Source organism: Numenius arquata, chromosome 13, assembly GCF_964106895.1.
Source record: "Numenius arquata chromosome 13, bNumArq3.hap1.1, whole genome shotgun sequence".
NCBI classification, from domain to species: domain Eukaryota; kingdom Metazoa; phylum Chordata; class Aves; order Charadriiformes; family Scolopacidae; genus Numenius; species Numenius arquata.
Window position 1 is genome coordinate 10,503,834 of NC_133588.1, and position 19,274 is coordinate 10,523,107.

At 38.4% G+C, this 19,274-nt stretch overlaps 1 protein-coding gene across 1 annotated transcript in view; it reads right to left on the reverse strand.

The window, feature by feature from the left end:
• Nucleotides 1-19,274, reverse strand: part of NFAT5 (nuclear factor of activated T cells 5) — a 67,658-nt gene that overhangs the window by 16,878 nt on the left and 31,506 nt on the right. The window contains exons 3-5 of the mRNA XM_074157996.1: nucleotides 11,334-11,892; nucleotides 6,225-6,417; nucleotides 1,567-1,757 (exon numbers count right to left, since the gene is read on the reverse strand). Coding sequence (XP_074014097.1) covers nucleotides 1,567-1,757; nucleotides 6,225-6,417; nucleotides 11,334-11,892 — 943 coding nt within the window. The remainder of the gene's footprint in view (nucleotides 1-1,566; nucleotides 1,758-6,224; nucleotides 6,418-11,333; nucleotides 11,893-19,274) is intronic.

Here is a 19,274-nt window from a genome sequence, read left to right on the forward strand (position 1 = left end):
ACTTAAAGCAGTAGTAGAAGAAAACTTACTGTAGTCATATTATTTTTTTTTATGCTCAGTGGAACTTGGGAGTGACAGATACGTCATACCATAACTGTGATCCTACGGGAAATGTATACAGGGCCTGAGTGAGAGAGTGAGGCAGTGCTACCTTTCAGAAAGACATGCTAGATACAAAATGATTTCAAACAAGAAACAAACCAACCCAAACACAGCCTGATGTGTTAAGAAAAAGAATATTGTAAATTTACCAGGCTCTTAGGCCCTACATCCAAGTACTACGGGGACCCCCTGATATCCAATTTGAGTAGAACAAACTTCTTTGCTACATCAGGGCCAAAAAGAAACAGCTAGGGAGTGGAGGGGAGAGTGTGATTCAGAAGGTGGCACTGGCATTACCATCAACAGAGAGGTGCTACAGCATCACTGAAACACGAGGGAGATTTCTTTTGAGACATCAAGATATCTTTTGAGAAAATAGCCTAGGCAAAACTTTTCTTCCTAGATAATTCCAAATTCACCTTTCTAGTATCTCTGTGCTTGTATGGTTTTATATTAACACTTGAGGGCAATTATAAAATTACTCTCCAAGAGGCAGTTTCCAAACTTATCATGGGAATATATTTTATATCAAAAAAATCGAATTGATTCAGTCTATTAGCAAACTGTATTATCCTGCTTAAGAAGTGGACACTGTTTATTGAAGAAACATTTCTTCTCTTGAAACAAGACAAGCTTCTAAGTAAATAATGGCAGCTTTCAACCACATACCCATTAAAAGACATTCTACTGAAAAGAATACTTTGAAAGAAGATCACTCCCTTTCTATATATTAAGATACATGTGAAAAGCTTGTATCTAAAGGTTCTTGGGAGATCTAACCCACACAGGCAGATGAGGTCACTTGCTCAGCAACCTACTGCAGTTAATTACTGCCATCAGACAGAGCACATCCCTTCTCAGCAGCGGCTGTGCACTGCCTACACACTTCTGGAAACTGTCTCCAAAACAGTGCCCGTACTTGACCAGACAAGCTCTTTAAAGACACCAAAGCAGGAGGCTTCCATGACAAAGGACTATCTGGTGGAAACAACCGAAATGGAACAAGCGAAGCAAGAGACAAGAAAAGCCAGCATTTAGCCTCCTATCCACAATTCCCAGCCTTTTGGACCCAAAGGGATCTGAAAATCCCAATATTCTCCTTCCCTCTTCTGATTAGCAATTCTGTACTTGTTAAAAGACAAGACAACTAATACAAACAGTGACCAGCTTATAGCTGACATAAAGCTTGAATATGCACATTATTGTTCAAACAGAGCATGAAACTAATGTAACAAAGTTAATTGATAAAAGTTTTAGGAAAGACCAGATTAAGCATTACGTACAATAAACACAAACTGAGAATGCGATTTAAAACTTTTCCTTAATACATGTAGCTTCACTAAGTGCCTGGTATGTGCCAACACGGTCACATTTTTAACTGCTAACCAATCCAATCAAAAAGGAAAAATCAGTTTCTGAAAACAAGCTAATAAATGAAAACTTTTTTCAAAAGAAGCTACTCACGCAAGTGTCATGTTGTTGCTTGGATCCAGTCCAACCTCAATAACAGTAGTCCCCTCGATGTCCACTTCTTTACAGGGAGTAGTGTTTCTCCCAGTAACTCTGCAGGCCTGGTAGAACCCGTGGGGCTTCACTCGACCAGAGTCGTTACCCACGAATACCTGCAGCATCACTGGCTCATTGTGACCTTCCAGCTGCAACAAAGCAACACAAGTTAAATATTTCAAATGGCCAGCAACACCTCTTAATTAAAACAGGAAACATTTTATGCAGCTGAATTTGAAGTGAACCTGCTCCCAGTGACCCTGGAAACAATCCTAAAAGAAAAAGGAACAAAAATTTTTCATCTAGCTTATAAACAAAATACTAATATTTCTTATCTTTTGTCATTTGTTCTTCCATCAGAAGACAAGTCAGTCATCTAACAAACAGGTGAAATGATTTTTAAATTATTATTATTAATATTTTATTTTTAAACCAGCTTGAATCCTATCTATCTTCACAAAACTATCCCAACTTCAACTTTCAGGTCTCTTATGACCCCTTACTCTCACCCCAACTGTAACTATTTCCCCATCTCTTCCCAGAAAACTCCTTCCCCACCAGCATCTACATCTACCAGTCAGCTGAGAAAGAGAACATTTGCTGTGGCTGGTTCCAAAGTCGATGAGATCTTGTTGGTCAGTACATGCCCGCTGATCAATCAATTAGCATGCTACACTTCTAGGATCCCATCTTCATGCCAGCCGCACCTTGTAATCTTTGTGAAACCAGATTAAAATTGACTAATACTTGCAAAGCCACTGGATGAGTCAGAACAGGATGGGGGGAAAGCAGAAGGAGGAACGGGATGAATGATTGTATAGTCTAACCACACAAACCTAGTTTGCCTTCAGACACCAAAATAAATTAAAAATGGCAACTCAACATCTCCTACTTAAAGTTTATGAACAGTGTTAGGATTCACTGGAACGCTTAATAAAAGCAGGTCAGACATACATTGCACGTAATGATTTAGCAGTCCTCCTGCAATCCAGTGTGCAAGCCACAACTATCCCAGAACATGTTAGTGAAAAATGCATTAGTTCTTATAACATTGACATACTAGCATGAAAGGGTTTGTGTCCTTTTAATGCCTTTTTTATTAGCAGAATCCCACTGTGGTGCTACGTACTAAAAATATTCTGATGTAAAGGTAAAAGAAGTCTTCAAGTAAACCTGGACATGTTACAAAGTAACCTCTTTTATTCTTTTTAGGTAATTCAAGAAAAACATTCCAAATAAAAAGAAGCACTAGATCACTGTCAAAGTCCCAGGCCAGAGACGGAAATTCTTTGCCACAGCATTCTAGGAGGAGATTAAAAAAAAAGTACTTTTAATGTTTTCATTAAGCCATAATTGTTGCTAGAGGATTTCTGGGTGACAATGTTATGTTTCATTCTACGCCTGGAAGACCAGGCAATACAGAAGAGAAAAAAGCTCAATCTTTATTAGTAATGTGATGCAAATGAGAGCAGAATCCTTCAGAGGATCTCTTAGGGGATTACTCTCTGGCACGCTTAGAAAATTTAGTTCTGGAATTCTTAGCTAGTTCAGGGAAAAAAGAAAAAAAAATAATTCAGCAAATACTGATAAAATCATAGTATGTTCCTCATGTTCAAAAGGAGGAACTAGCTTACAGCAGGTAGGTGGGTTATGACCTATGAATGCCCAAAGATTTCTGGAGGTGGCCTAGTACAGGCTCTCACATATGAACCACAGGCTGACAGACAGAGTTCATATCAAAGACCTTAAAAGCCAAGAGAGCATGAATAAACAAAAGACCATGAAAATACCTAACGAGAGAACTTATACTCCACCACTGAATCTCTTTTACATAGCTAAATAAACGGTCTTTGTGTCACGTCACCAAGGTCTCCTTAGCTAGAAACAGTATCACCACAGCGAACCAGCGCTGCTTTCCTTCCCCACTGTCCTTGTTAGAAGAAGATATGAAAGATGTGCAAAAGCATCTCTCATCATCTGGATGGTAACTGCTCCAACTTTGCAATACTGTTAGCAAGACACCATGAAAATCTGCTACTGATGGCTGAAATATCTCCGCTGACACCTTCCATTCAGGATAATCTTTCTTTTGCCAGACAAGACAATTGACTAAGGTTTGTTTATATAATTTTAATGTCACATATTGATTGTGGATGCTGTAGTTCTAAGTCATCAAGTAACATGGTTTTCTTTAAAGGGCCACAGAACCTGCCTTTTTTCCCCTCAGTCTGCTTAAGAGTGATACATCTCAATGGTTGCCCATCACAGGTGCTGCCAGAGAAGAGCAAACACCAGATTTCTACTGAACTAGAAACATTTTTACACTATTCATCCCCATCTTTAAAACACCCCCAAAAAAACCCCAAATTATAAAACAAACACCTCTTGTCCTTTATATATATTTTTTCCCCTAGACCAGATTTCCTGAAAATCCACTGACTCGTTTCATCTGTCCAACCCTGGCAGTCTTTTATATGCAGGGTATGAATTAGTGTGCCTACTGGTAAAAAAGCTTGAGTTTCCAGGAATTCAGTAACATGAGGCTCTTCCAAACAGAATTTTCACTGATGGGTGCTAAAGGGTAACTGGGATAGGAATTAAGAGGAAATTCAGGTGAACAAAGGCCCATTAAGAAAATTCACATAAATGAACACTAAATCACCATAGCAACAGGACTATACGAATGGATTCTTTCCTTATGAAACTTTACTGGATTTCTACATTACTCAGGAGGACTGAGTGAAGTGTTGGAGATGTTTCTAACACTGTTGAACTGGACTTTAAAGAACTCGGCCTGCCGACCACACTCCTCCCTGTATAACCAGGATGCTGTTGCCTTAATTCCAGTAAGTGTGCAACACTAGCCTGTCCTCAGCTCAGTATATACCCTCAGCTTCATACTGTGGTCACTGCAACTTCTGTGATGATATCTGACATCTCTCTTCTCAAAGAAGATCTCAAAGACCTTCTCTTTGTTTAAGTCAAGTAAAGCATTACTCCTGGTAAGTCCCTCTACCGTTTGCATTAGGAAACCTTTGCAAGCACAGTCCTCAAGTTCTTCAATTGCTTCCACCAGACTATGTAGCCACCGTTGCAGATGGACAGATGCCTGAAATCTCTCACGGTAAGAGAGGTCTGTATGCAGGAGACTCCCGTTAGTTACCTACAGAAAGCATCATCTATTATATTCTCAGTCAGGCAGTCTGTAACAGATACCAAAACACTATCTCTGAGCTTCCCCCCTCCTCTGATCTCAACAGGCCAGTCTCCCATTTCATGCTGGAGGTCTGTGCAGTCAAACTGCTCTGTATGACATACGATTTCCTCTCTTCTTTCTAAACAGCTGGGCATATCCACGACTGCATTCCAGCCATGCAGGCTAGCCCTTGTCTCTGCAATTCCAGTCAAGTCACAGCCCTGTGACCGCACCAGGGAAGAAACAAGTCCTGCAAATTCACCCTCTGTACATTAGTGTGCAGTCACTGGAGGACAGTCTTTGAACGTTCTCTCTTCTGAGCAGGAAGTGAAAGACTTCTTTGTAGCCTTCTTCCTTATGTTTCTCCTCCATTTGTAGCTGCTCCTTTCCTTCTGGGCTTTGGTTCCCATTGTCTGACAAACTTACAGTAAAACTCTCCTTCAGCAGGCTGGCAAGCCTGGTCACAAACATTTTTTCCACTCTTTGAGTAAGGTGAATTACATCAGTTCTCCTTTTCTTCCTCTCCTCTTCCCTCAAAATGAAGCAAGACAAACAAAGCAGCTAAATGCTTGCTGGAGAAACCAGCTCTGCAACCAGGCCCTGGATCACTGACTGTATCTGCTCTATCCAGATCCTTCCCCTTGATCAGAAGGGCTGAGGATACTGTTCAGTCCTGTGTGCCATACAGTCCTTGTACCTCAGAGCAAGTGACCATCGATGCTTAAACTTCAAGGCATCAGTCTATACAGGAAACAGGATGCATTTGTGAAGCGTGCATACCACTGCTTCCTCTCTTCTTCCCCCCACTCTCCAGTTCTACTAATCCATATGCACTTCTTCGCTACTGGTAACCATACTGAGCAGCACAACCCACAAAATACACCTCAGTTAGATCTTTATGACCCTGCTTGAAAAACAGACACTGGATATGTGGATTCAGATACTTACTAAAAACCAAACAAACAAAAAACAAACAAAAAAACCCAAACAAAAACCTCCCCAGTTTTATTTTTTTAAATGAAACCTATTTTTATGTCCTTACCAAAAAGGCATAATGATGACCCACTGTCACCAGCAATCAAACAGTTACAGCATTTAACTGTCCTAGCTTGGTATGCTTCAAGTGTCTACCTATTTACACAGTTCATATAATTGTAGTCTAACAGGATATGCATCACAGATTATATATCATTGCCTTGACATAAAGCTTCCTTCCTCCTGTAGCTTTGTGATGCAAATAAGAATTCTTGTTACCTGCAAGAAGAGATAGGGTACAGTCTCTACAGCAAAAGGACTCCAAAGTCTCCCCCGTTCCCTCTAAAAATAGAGATTCTAGGCCTATTGAACTGAATCAGCTCCCATTCTACTAAAGCATCCCTTTGAAAGGAGTCCCCGTATCACCTAACACTGAACAGCCTACCTTTACAGTTGGAAAGCCTTGCTGTGTCCGGTCTTTCACTGAGCCTCGGCTGCCTTCAGTCAGATAACGAGCCCTGTGCTGGGTTTCTGGCTGTACCACTATCTTCAGCTCCTTCCCCTCGCTCTTAGTCGGATACTGACCACACAACATTGGGGTCTTCTTCCCGCCAGCTCCTTTCTGGTTCTCTGATGCTCTGGGAAGTCAAAGCAGACCATTAAAAAGATGTTATAAGTAGCTCCTCAATAAAAACAAACTGAATCACAGACAAGCTAAAAAGATAAAAGGTGTATATTAATGGATAGAAGATTCATAGTTGAGAGCAAACTTTGGAATTCTCTTTCTGACAGAGAAGGAAACCTGCAGGATGAAGAGGAACGGTGCTTCCCTGCCTCCTCCATCCAGTGCAAATAGGAACTGCTTTTCAGAGAGTAAACATAAAGGAAGGGAAAAGCAATTAGCATTAAACTATGTTAACAAACAGAAGGCTCATAACCTGCTTTTTGATAGTATATGATACAGCCTGATATTATCTGAGCTGTTTCGCTTCTGTAACAAATATACATATGTACACACACACACTGAATGGATTTAAGGTTAAATGATACTTCTTTACATAGGAAAACAGCCTCATGCCTGTCTCCACGAACTTGCATATCCATGCAAACTCAAATACTAATTTCTGTCAAAACAGATTGATAAATTTATGTTCAAACCAAATTAGTTATTGTAAGAAGCTCTGACACAATTGCACCAATTTTAAATCTTCAGTGAATGCAAAAAGACTGTTTCTTTCCAGGTGCATCCCTTAAGATGTAATGTATCTTGTGTTCAGTTCCATAATTAAAACCTGAATGAAGAAGCCCTCCAAAGTATAACATCATGTGATTGATTTTGTGTTCACTTTAAAGCACAATGGAAAATAACTCTTGATCTTATACAGAGCAGGTTTGTATAATTAACCTGAAGTCTAATAAACTCATTTAACACTGGCAAACGTAAACATGCCATCAAACGGTACAGGCAGAAAAAGGGCTCAATGAGTTTACGCAGAATGTAATACTCTTTTTTTACTACCAAAAAGTAGTTTCTAACAGCTAATGACTGTGAAGAAAGTGGTTTAAAATAACAGGTGTGAATTGCTTAAAAAAAACCAAATCCTGTTTCAACGTGCAACATACGGAAGTAATTTATCCAGGATTTTTTCTTCTCAGGGAGAAGAGTGAAATAAATGCTTTTTCTTCAAAATCGTGTACTGAGAGCTTTGCCACAGCATGAGTTTTTCACTGACCTGAAGGCTGGGGTAACCCGTAGAGCTCTCCTCCCAATTACCAGATGATTTATACTAACAAATATTACCAGCACCTTTCCTAAAACTCCTGCTGTGCAGTGAGCGGCACAAGGCCACGCTGTCCGCAAATACTCCCAAGTCACTCCTGGCCCAGCACCTTTCCCACAGAAGGGCCATTCTCCTACCCCAGGGGAGGTTGGGCACTTTGCCCCCTGATTCCACCCCATCTCCTACCCCGAAAGTCCTATTGCTCACGCTCCTGTTTCTACTAAGCCTTCCAAAACCTTTTAATACATGTAACAAAGGGTTAAAAATGGACACTGCCGAGCTATTACGAGGCCCGTGCTTTGTATGAATTTCATTCATGTTTTTCTCTTTGTGAAGGTTAACCACTTCACCATGGGCTGCCCAGCGAGCCTCCTGCTCAGCCAGCTCAGCCTGGGATGGATGCCCAGCACACTCGTCTTCATCCCAGTAACGGCAGAGGCAGGATCTCGAGGGTACAGACGACTGCGAGAGTACCATCTTTCTGCCAAGAAGTCCCCATAACTCTGCCACAGTCTAGACAAACAGCCTCTTTAAAAAAAATAAAAATGCTATGTAAAAACATACCTTCTTTTAGAAAAATAAACGGGACAAAATTCTTCTTCAATGTAGCATATACAAAACCTGCGATACACTAAATAAACTGTAATTAACACCACTATGCTCTCTGCAAAAATGCTAATCAAATTCAAGCTTGTTAGATAATCACTTTCTCTATTCTTCCTGCCAGGACATTACTCCAACAGACTTTCAATAGAAGTCACCTCTTTTTCTTACTGAGAATTTTGGATCACACAGCTACAACTTCTTAGTTTCCCACAGGGAACACGGGAAGGAACACCAAGCAACCTCAGCTACTGCGAACGCCACCATGTTATTCAAATGCTGTTCCTGGGAGCCGGACTTTGGGCAGGCTGCGCACTGCAATGTCACAGGAGAATGCTCCGTGTAAGACATCGCATGGATCGCTCCGTCTGGCCATGTCACACTTGGAAGCTCCGTAAATTAATATGGGAGATGGAAATATTACTGAATTTTGAAGGGAAGCATTAGAGAGGCAGCCATCAAAATGAAATTCACTTTTAACACTTGAAACGAAGTTTTAGCAATGTGGCATTAACACTTTGGCCTTGCCAACACAACTCTGCTTTCCTGAAGTTACTTTACTCTTAAAACCCAAGTTACCTTAATTGCCAACATACTAGTATTTCGTATGTTGTCATATTTATACGAAGAGATGCTGCCTAGCAATTATTTTGAAAGTTTTCCCTCTAGAAACCTAATCATTGCTTTCAATTGGATTAGCTGAACTTGAAAGCAATTGTAAAGCCTTCACCAGAACACCTCAGTGGTCTTTATCCTCAAATTATGAGGATATATAATTTATACATTTTTTTAATTTCACTTATTCATAATAATACTTATGCACATGCAAATAGTAAAATATTTCATACACACACATTTATTTATTAGCTTAACTGTTACCAGACAACGTCTCCTCAAAGCTAGCACTTCTTTTCTTAAAAAAAAAAAAAAAAAAAAAAAAAAAAATCATTTAAGTGGCAAACCCCATGATACTATTAAAACAGATTTCCTCAGTTAAGGTTTGCCTGGTCCAGCACTGGCATCGGGGCTGTTCCCAGTGAAGACCTGAAAGTGAAAGTGAGACCAAGCATGTTGGAAATCTGAAACTCTTTGCCCTAAATCACCATCAATTCATCCGTTTCTAAAAAGGTTTTCACAAATTCTAAGTTTCCACAGGAATATATTCTTTTCCTTCCAGCTCTTAAAGACAACTGACTAGAAGTCTCTTTTGAGACAAATGCTATTTCCACTCCACAAATTACCAAGAGTGCTCTCCTTGCTCTTTTCTTAAAGCCAGAAGTAAATGAACTCCCTTGGCTGAACTCCACCAGGCTGAAAAGTTTAAAAAAAAAAAAAGTCACTACTGTGACCTAGATTTGTAACACTAAATCTCCATATTCCAACTGCAAAATTAGGTTTTCTAATATTTTGGCCATTTCTTATCCCAGAGCTTTTATTTAAAAGGACAGTTCTGTTACATAAGAGTAACAGTTCAATCTAGTTGGTCTACGACACATGAGAAAAAAATTATACTTATCTATCCCTGCGCATTCACAGAACAGTACCCATGTCATTGACATGCTGCTGATGGTATGTTCACTGGTTAGCCCTGAATGTGTTAGGGAATGTTACAGTCTTGTGATGTTTTAGATCGAGATCATACATATTCTTCCAGAGTTTACTAAATCTCCCCTTTCTGTCCAGAGAGCACGTTGACAGTCACGCAATTCTTGCCTTTCGATAAAGTTTCTTCCCTTTCTAAGGGAGCGTCTGACCTCCTTTGTGCTCGGTGGAAGCAGTTTCCTACTTCCAAGCAGCTGCTTTACATAGGCTAATTTGCTTCTTGGGGTCTACCATATACTAATGATTTACTTTATTCTCAGTTTCAGCTGGTGAAAAGGAGAGATGCTGGACAACTGCAGTCAAGCTTTGAGCGGCTGTTGTAAGGAGACACCAGAAGACAGGAGCGGGCGGCAGAGCCAACACTCCCGGTACCAACCAGCTCAGCTTTTCCCGATAGGGTACCCAGGGCAGCACACTCTGGAGAGTTTCTCAGAATCACTTTCTCACAGTGAAATTTTAAGTATGGAACTGCAATGATCCTGGGAATACAGACTCCAGGCTCTTTCCCTTTGGAATATGAGAAGTTCATAATCTTTCCCATCAGTCAAATTTTAATATTCACCATTACTGTGATGAACATTAGAACGTACTGCGAGCACATACATAAAAGTAAAAACCAAACCAAAAATACACCCCCCAAAAAAAACCCACCCCAAAATTAAAAAGCCAGATCTATCCACTTGACCACCCATCTTAAAAGTAGTAAAGAAGCCACAAGTTAAAAATTAAAATAAAATTTAAAAAAAAAAAAATGTATCAACACACTATTGTAAACTGATGGACTTTCTCCTCTTTAAGCAACTACTGAAATGCATTTAGTGAAGAGTGTGAAGTGGGAGAGATGAGAGACCACCACCCAGGCGTGCCCACGTACAGACACACGCATGCACACAACCCAGAAGCACAGAGAGAAACAGGATTAGAGATTTATTTCTGAAAAAAATCAAATACAGAAGTGAATTCACAAGAAAAAACAAGTTCTGGTTCACTGTATCATCTTAACATTTTTTATAAAAAAGTAAAGCATGTGTTAATTTAAATCATGAGGAATCCTAACAAGCAATTCACTTCTAGTCTCATCACTCTCTCTATTTGATAAATATTTGATAAATAGAGAGAGAAACAAACAGAAGCAGGTAAAGTGCACGGACTGAAATCCTCACATAAAATCCTGCAAAAAACATTAAGATTTAGGGTGCGTCCAGTCCACTTCTGCCTTTCTTTTTAAATAAAACAATGTTTTCATTGCCATTTTATAAATGGAACTGTGCAAGCTTTTAGGAGTTTCACTTAAACAAGAATACAGATTAGCTAATCAGTGCTGCGTCCAATTGTTGCAGGAAAGTTTAGCTTTATCTTCTAAACAAAGATTAACAAGTCTAATGAGAACTTATCATGGGTTGGGAGGCAAAAGGGAACAGCAGAGAAGAGAAGGGATTTATGTGAGAACCTGAATACAACATTTGACTCATGGGGGGAGTTTTATTAGTTTGGTTTTACATATGCTGATAGAACTTTCTTTTTTTTTTTTAATTAAAAAAAAACAAACAAACAAAACAGATACCAACCCATTTCCTGCTTTTGAGTTGCCTTTGCTGTCCGTGCTGAGCTGAGAAAGGACATAGTGAGGAGCTTTGGCACTGTCGGCATCAAATATATCCATGTTGGACTCTTCACAATCTCGACGTTTGATCCCTGGCCTCTGCTTTGGATTTCGTTTGCGTGATTTACGTGGCACCTCAGTGTTATCATTGTAGGAACTGGTACTCATGTTACTGAAGTTGGAGGGTGAATCCTCCATCCACATACTGCAGCTCTGTTCTGACTCCAATCCACAGCCCTCATCCTGGCAGGACATCCGACTGTTGTCCAGCAAGTCCTCGGGTGGTGGCGAGATGTACAGGACTGTGTGTCTCTTCGGCGTTGACTGCTGCTGCTGGACTGTGTTACTGGTTAACTGCTTGTCACTTACCCCTCTGTTACTTACCCCCACGGCTGAGGAGCAGCTCTCCACTTGCATAGCCTTGCTGTCGGTGACTGAGGTAGAGTAAATGGTAGGACTGGAAGAGGTGGTAAAGGAGCTGCAAGCACCGCCCATGGAGGAAGAGGAAGGAGCTGAAGAAGCATCTGCGGTGTATAATTCAGAAGTAAATACAAGATACATGGTTCTGTGTGTGCTGGCTATAGCAGTCCCATTGAAATAAAGTGATTTATGAACTGATTTCTTTCCCCCACAAATATTTGGAATTTGGCAAGTTTTAGAATGTAAATGCTTAAAGCAATACAGCCTAACCAATACAGCACTTTGAAAATGTCCAAATAAGACTTAGTATGATCCACTGTGATCAACTTTTTAAAAACTTAATGTTAATTCATAAAAATGGCTGCAAGTAAACAGAACTTTCATTGCCTCAGCTGGACTAATTATTTGTGTAGAAGCCATTTCATCTAAAATAATGGAAGCCCCAATGCAAAATGCTTATAATCCACATTCAATGCCAATTAAACCATTTATTGTTGGAAATTTTTATTTTTGAAAAAGACGGGACTGTGCTTAGCCACAAAATATTAAAATAAGTTTCTAACCTATGAAGCAGAGAACTACAGGTCATTTTTAATGCAGACACTCCCTGCTTCAGAGGCAAATCCTGGAATAAAAATATGAGAAAATAAATGAGAAAAAGAGCTGCTGATTATTCCATCATAAATGAGAAATAAAATATAAAATCAACTGAGTTGGTAGGAAAAATGGAACTGGTATCAGTCACTATGACATAGCTGTTTATTCTGAAGGTTCAAAACAGGGATGAAATATCTGTATTGGTGACATGCTGATAGAAGACGACATGAAATTTCTGTAATTCAGTCACTGAGACTGATTTCTCTCAGACTCTCTTAGCTGAGTCCCTTACGCATACGGAGACAGCTTGGGACAGACCTCTGAAAAATCTATATTAAGCAGGATATTTTAAACAATGTGACCATGACTTCTCCAGAGGTCACACAGATCAACATTTTAGAAACATGAAAGGACAATTAAACGATTAAAACAAGACCCTGAAGATTTCTGGAGAACAACAAAATCATTCCCACTGAAGAATTTCAATGGACAAACTAGGTGAAAACGTAGGCTAAAACATTTGAGAGGAAGCAGGATGGACAAACATAGGTCTTTATTTAAGTCAGCTGTAGCTCACTGAGGAATAAACTAACTGAATTTTACATTCAGATTTAAACTTCCTAGGGGGGAGATGTTATCTTCTGTATTTCTGCACTGCTGACCACACCTTACACAATAAACCAGAGCCACAGAAATAATCTAATTTTGGAAACAAATTGTACATTATATATACACGTAATTACACAATATGTTTGTTCAGCTAGTTACTGGTGTCATAGAGGTAATACCTAATATTAGGAGGCACATGATGCTTTCCTTATTGTTTGGGATTTTTTGGAAAATCCAGAATATTATATTAACCTCTCAAGTCTAAAAGGTTCAGAGGTAGTTGAACTATTTTATCCAGTTTAAGCTATTTAAAAGTAACAGAGTAAAGTATGTTCAGCCATGACATATGTATTTAACTAACAGCAAAACTTTATAAATCAGCCTCCTTGTGATTACCAGGGGGTATAAATGACTGATGATAAAGAATTTTTAAACTGTTATTTTTTTCTTACAGCTTTTCTGTGCTAAATTAATTTAAAAGTAAGCCTACGCTACTTCAGATTGTAAAATTTAGTGGTCATTACAGTTTACTGATAAACTACTCTGCTTTTACCTTCATAGGAAGTCCCTTCTCCAAACCTCCCAGTAAACCAGGAGCAGATGAATGATACCAGTTCCATTTTCCAGTTTGTTCTTTGGCAAATATAGTGGCTGAAATTGGAGAATTCAGTCACTTTGAACTGCATTCCAATTTAAAGGCAAATTTATCCTTTCTATATCATGCATTAATGCAATGCTTTTTTCAAAAACATTTATAGGATTGGCAAGAACTATTAAATCTAGATATTAATTTCAGTGACAATATTTAAGAGCTGATTTGCAGCCACTTTGAGTTGAGAAAGATCGTTGCTATTTGGGTTGTTTACTTTGGTTTTATAAAACAGAATTCGTTTCCCTTCACCATTTATACACTCAAACAGAAAGAAATAGAAATACGCAGCATGCATACAGCATATATGCTGCATGCAAGTGTTTGCAAACAGGATATGTGGAGCACACAGCAGTAATGCTGCAGAATTGGATTACTAAACAGCAATATTTGTCCCATCTAAAAATCAATTCTTCTTTTAACCGATGAAACCGAGTATCATGCACATTACTACACAGTGTATGCACCTCTCGTGTTTGCCTGTCCATGACAAAGACTTCGACAAATAAATAATTACGTACATTGAACCAGGTAGCAGGGCTCTAGAAATGGAAGACTTTTCCTCCAATAGTTTAATATCAAAGACTTATCTTTTTGTAGCAAATACTTTGAATGTTTTAGAGAAAGGTCTTTTAAAAGACCTATAGGAAAAGCTTAAAGTGACAATCCATACCCAGGTCTGCACTGGAACAGGGATGCCAAACACTGATCATACCCTGAGTATCAAATGTTTCAATGCGTACCCTGTCCAGAAATGCAACAATTGTACTTTCCCTTCACTTTCCTAGGAAAAAAAAAAATATAAATACATCACTAAAAATATTTTTCAGTATAAAGCTAAACGAGCTGGCAGTGGTATCAATACTTTTGGGTGCAGCATTTTGCAATATTTAAGTTGCTATCAGTATTGCTATCCAAAACAATTTCTCCTCCAGATTTTTTTCCTGTAAGTTAAAAAGCATGTATGTGTATGAATACGTGTATATGTTTTTCCTTTAAACATTTAAAAAGGAAAGAAATACTGTTCATTATAAACTGGTTACTCTCTCCGTTTATCAGAGACACTTCTCTCTTTAGCCTTATATATTCTCAATTGAATGCCATTACCATCCATAAACATGCAAGTGTTTTAAAGCATGTACAGGCCAGTGTCTTCTTTATTATAATAATTAATAATATGTAAGAAAGTATGACAAACATTACAGCCAATTAAATAAACCAGCTATATTAGAACAATCAGACAAATTTAAAAATCTATTTTAGGGGATAAATTAGTAATTGTTTTAGTAACATTTTAAGTTACACAAATACTAAGAAACATGGTAAAATTTATGATTTCTCAGAGACTGCAGGCCTTTAGCCAACTCATCTTCCTCCGAACTAACAGATAGATAAACAGGGTCAAACAAATAAGAATTCACAAAGTTCCTATAATGAATAAACCACTATATGTTTTACACAGTTTCCATTTTGTTTTATCTATTTATTCTAAAGCCAGTGACAACACGTGTGTGTCTGATACCCACAGGAGATCTCTTGGTTGATTATGTTGCATTTTGGAAACTTTATTCTAAATATTTCAGTGATTCAAACTCGACTGGTATTGCTTTAAAATGTGAGAGCATTTTGCATTTCCTGGTTCTGAGGAATTAAGTTTTCCCCAACGTGCAGATAATAAACAAAATATAACCAGTAGACATTCAGTGTGAGCGGTTGTACCTGGTCACTGGTCTATCAAGTTAAGGCTGGAAACATACACACACCTTTCCCAGTTTAAGCATTTCTTTTATTTGAATTTACTTTCTTTAGACACATATTAATAAGAATTGTTACAGGTGGCTCTTTCACGTTCATTTTAACAGTGCTTGCAATGACAAATATATAGTTTAAATGAGTATGTACATTTAGAAATATAAGACTGAATATATTTTAACACAGCCTCAAAATAAAAATTGCTTTCAGAGCAACAACACTGAATAGAAGCCAAGTGCATGTTATGGCAAGTATGCAGCCACAGTATTATAAATGAAATGTGCACCAGCATTACAAGGTGGTTGGTTTTTTTTCCCTTTTTCTTAATAAAAAAAAAACGAGAGAGAAAAGAAAGCTACTTCCACATTAGATCACTGTTGAAACTAAACCTCCTGAATCTATTCATTGCCATCACTATATCGTGTAAGGTAGCTGAAGTAGGTAATTCAGAATTTGTTGCTTGTTCTACGTGTGTTTTTTTTTTCCTCTAAGAGAGGCAGAATGGTACCTAACAGGTCAGCATAAGGAAGCACTGGTTCTGTTTTGGACATAATTTACACATCAATAACAAGCAATTCTGTAACGTGTACATGGAAGATAGAAGATAACCAAGAACTAACAAACCAAGCAGTTAGTGCTGGAGTTAAGAATGCAAATAAAGATAACCAATTACTCCGCATTACTAGGAAGACTAAATTTCAAAGAAATTCCAGTTGTTCATGATACCCGTCATTTGTACATTTGCTTCCCAGAAAGTCGGGAAGGGGCTGCTGCTCCCAAACATTTACCTCGTTTTCAGGCAGTGAACAGAATTACATTCACAACCAAGAGACTGAGTAATTCCGGTTCTTTCTGAAAACAAAAAGCAGCCAAAAAGCAGGCAGTGGAAGAAGGGATGCAACACGCACGTGGCACAAATGCATGCTGCTAAAAATCACAGGCTAATATAATATCAGAAACTAAGGGAACACATAGCAAAGAGCATCCCCATGAGCAAATCAGTGCAGTCTTTTTCTGTTAAATAGCATAAAGCATCGTACAAAGAAAATGTATTACCTCCTGATTTATCAACTAAGGCAATGACATATATTTCTATATCTTATTATCTTGTGAAGTCAAACAAGGCATTCAGCCTCTAAAAAAAAAAAAAAATGGTTTGAAAGGCAGGAGAAAGAAAAAGATTTTAAAAATCACTTCTTGGTATTCAGGGTGTCTTGTCTTTAGATAACACTTACTTGGAGCCAATCCTGAAATCCTTGTTCGTTCTTTCCAAAGAGATCATTAAATACAGCAAGGATTACCAAGTTCTCAAAAAGAAACAAATACTGTCCTGATGACTTTCCTTTTTTTTATTGCAGCTGGAGTGCAAAGCAAGTCATTTCCCAGACCAGAAAGTTTAAGATTGCAAATGCAAATAAATTGAAGATATTTTTGATTTTATAAGTTTTTCAGCCACCTGTGCATGAACAGCCAGGACTAACAAAAAGCCATTAGAGAACTTGCTTTTTTCTCAGAACCCAGCCTGCATCCCATGCAATCCCTTATGCTACGTTCAGAAAACAATTAAGTCAAAAATGAAAACTCACCACACAGGGTGAGGTTTATGTGGTGTAATAAGCTCAATAGATGAAGTATACCTATTTATTAAATTTGTTAATTTATGTAACGTCATGTTCTTGATAAGACTTTTGTATGTTAATTGTTTTATTTGAACCACTGGACACAGAAGAACAATTTCAGAACAAAACCAAAAGGATACTATGTGCAAAATCTCCACCATCAACCCTTGTGTTACCAAAGGTTTTAAACGTAAAAAACAGAACTTACAAAGTGGCTGCAAACCTGCTTTCAACACCTCACATGCCAAACTTGGGTTTCTATTTTTCATCTTCTTGTATTACTGATGTAATGTCAAAAACTTTTCCAAAAAGTTTAGTTTCAAATCAGTATCAATCCACTATTTAGAAATAAAACAAAAAAAAAAAGAAAGAAAGAAAAGAGACTTATGAAGAAGTCTGAAAACAAGACCGACCTATACCCTGGGTGAGATTGGATGGGTTAAGTGTCTCTGGCACTATTTGTCTTCACTATTGACAGACACTGTCACACAACCCACCACTCGATGCCTGTCTCTGAATGGCGAAGCTAGAATGCAAGTTAAGTGTATTAATAGAGAAAAAAACTAGCATCCCAGCAAATATAATAAAGCAATCCAATTCACCAGTTATTAAAAACACTCAGATTCAAGATAGGTAGGTTAATTTAATTTACATTAAGCCCAACAGTGTAAATTCCCCTTACATTCACATGCTGAACACCAAGCAGTGCATTATACTTTGGGTGAATACATCAATCAATCTGGTTTTGTTATAAATTACATCCGTTATTAAATTAACACTCAAGTTTAGGTATCTAAGTAGAATTTTTGTTAGTGGCTCACACACACCAATTCCATGTATCTTAGATCCTTCCCCACTCAGGAGTGATAACCAGCTGCATACAAGCAAGTCAGAACTCCAGGACCCTCAGCTGCTCTCTTCAAGCTCTGACATCTCCTCAGCATCCTCCACAGCCCACTACCCTAAAAGAGTGACCATACAGTCACGTCAGGACTGATGCATCTGACAAAGACCACTTCAATTTAAGAAACAGACTCTTTTGTTCTTTAGATACACAGGGTTGTTTTTTTCTCTCTGAGAAATCGGGAACTCCTCTTGGGCTTCATGAAGTCTTCTTTGTTGCTACCGCAAAGAGGTGCTCAAATATAATGGTTCGATAAGATTGCTCTGTTTTCATCCTACACTGACTTGGTTTTTCATGATTCATTAAGGAACAGGGAATTCTCTTGTCACAAAGTAATTCTCAAGCCTTTGTGATGTAAGAGTAGGAGCCACTTAATGCAAGAATTTACCATAAAAATAAAAGAACAGCTTGTGTTTGAGCAGTTCTGGAAAACTGGGTTTACTGACAATATGAGATTCAGGAATACTGAAAATAAACTTAATTTAGAAAAAAAGAGATGATCTAGAGTACCTCTATGTAATCCTGTATAGGTAATTATAAGAAAGCTCTGCTCCATGCAGTGGAGCAAGTATGCACTCAACGCACACACAATCCCATAGAACTACAATGAACTTGCAGAGAACACGTTGTCTAAAAAGTTCCCATAAAATGGAAACAGTAAGAGAATTCTTTTTATTTTGCATTTCCCAGGGATGACTTCTTACCACAAGACAGTTCAGAATGATGAAGGAAGCTCTCCACCGCCCCTGACCGTACCTAATAACGGCCCAGCCTCTCCCAGACTAATGCAATTAGCTCCACCATAGCTCCTTCGGGCACACACTACTGCCAGGAGTAATATTTAAACTTGTTGACATCTATGTTAGTGCTCACAAGCCAGAGCACTGCACTAATACACAGCACCAGGAAGATGCATTTTTAAAGAGCATTAGGATCTGGTGTAAATTCATTCTGCAAGAAAGAAGTGTTTGACACATGACTGAAGCAAGCACACTGCAGACAGAAATCCCTGGAAGACATCCTCCTAGGAAATTACAGGAAGGCATTTCCAACTGGGAGGGCGGTGGGAAGGGGAAGGGAAAAGCCTACAAAGAAATGGAAGTTTTTACAGGCATTGGAGGTCAACTACAAAGAATAATCTTTTTTTTTTTTTTCCTCATAATTTGTTTACAACATGCACTTATAAGCCCAGGATAACAGAACTAGTAGCATTGACATCCCCTTTGAAATTTCTGGTAATTATTTCTGCATCAACAGGAAAAACTGAGTAATGACACCAGGAAGGATGATAAATTGAAAAATATTTTCATTAAAAATAAAAATCAAGAAGCCTGACTATCTACTCAGAAAAAACAA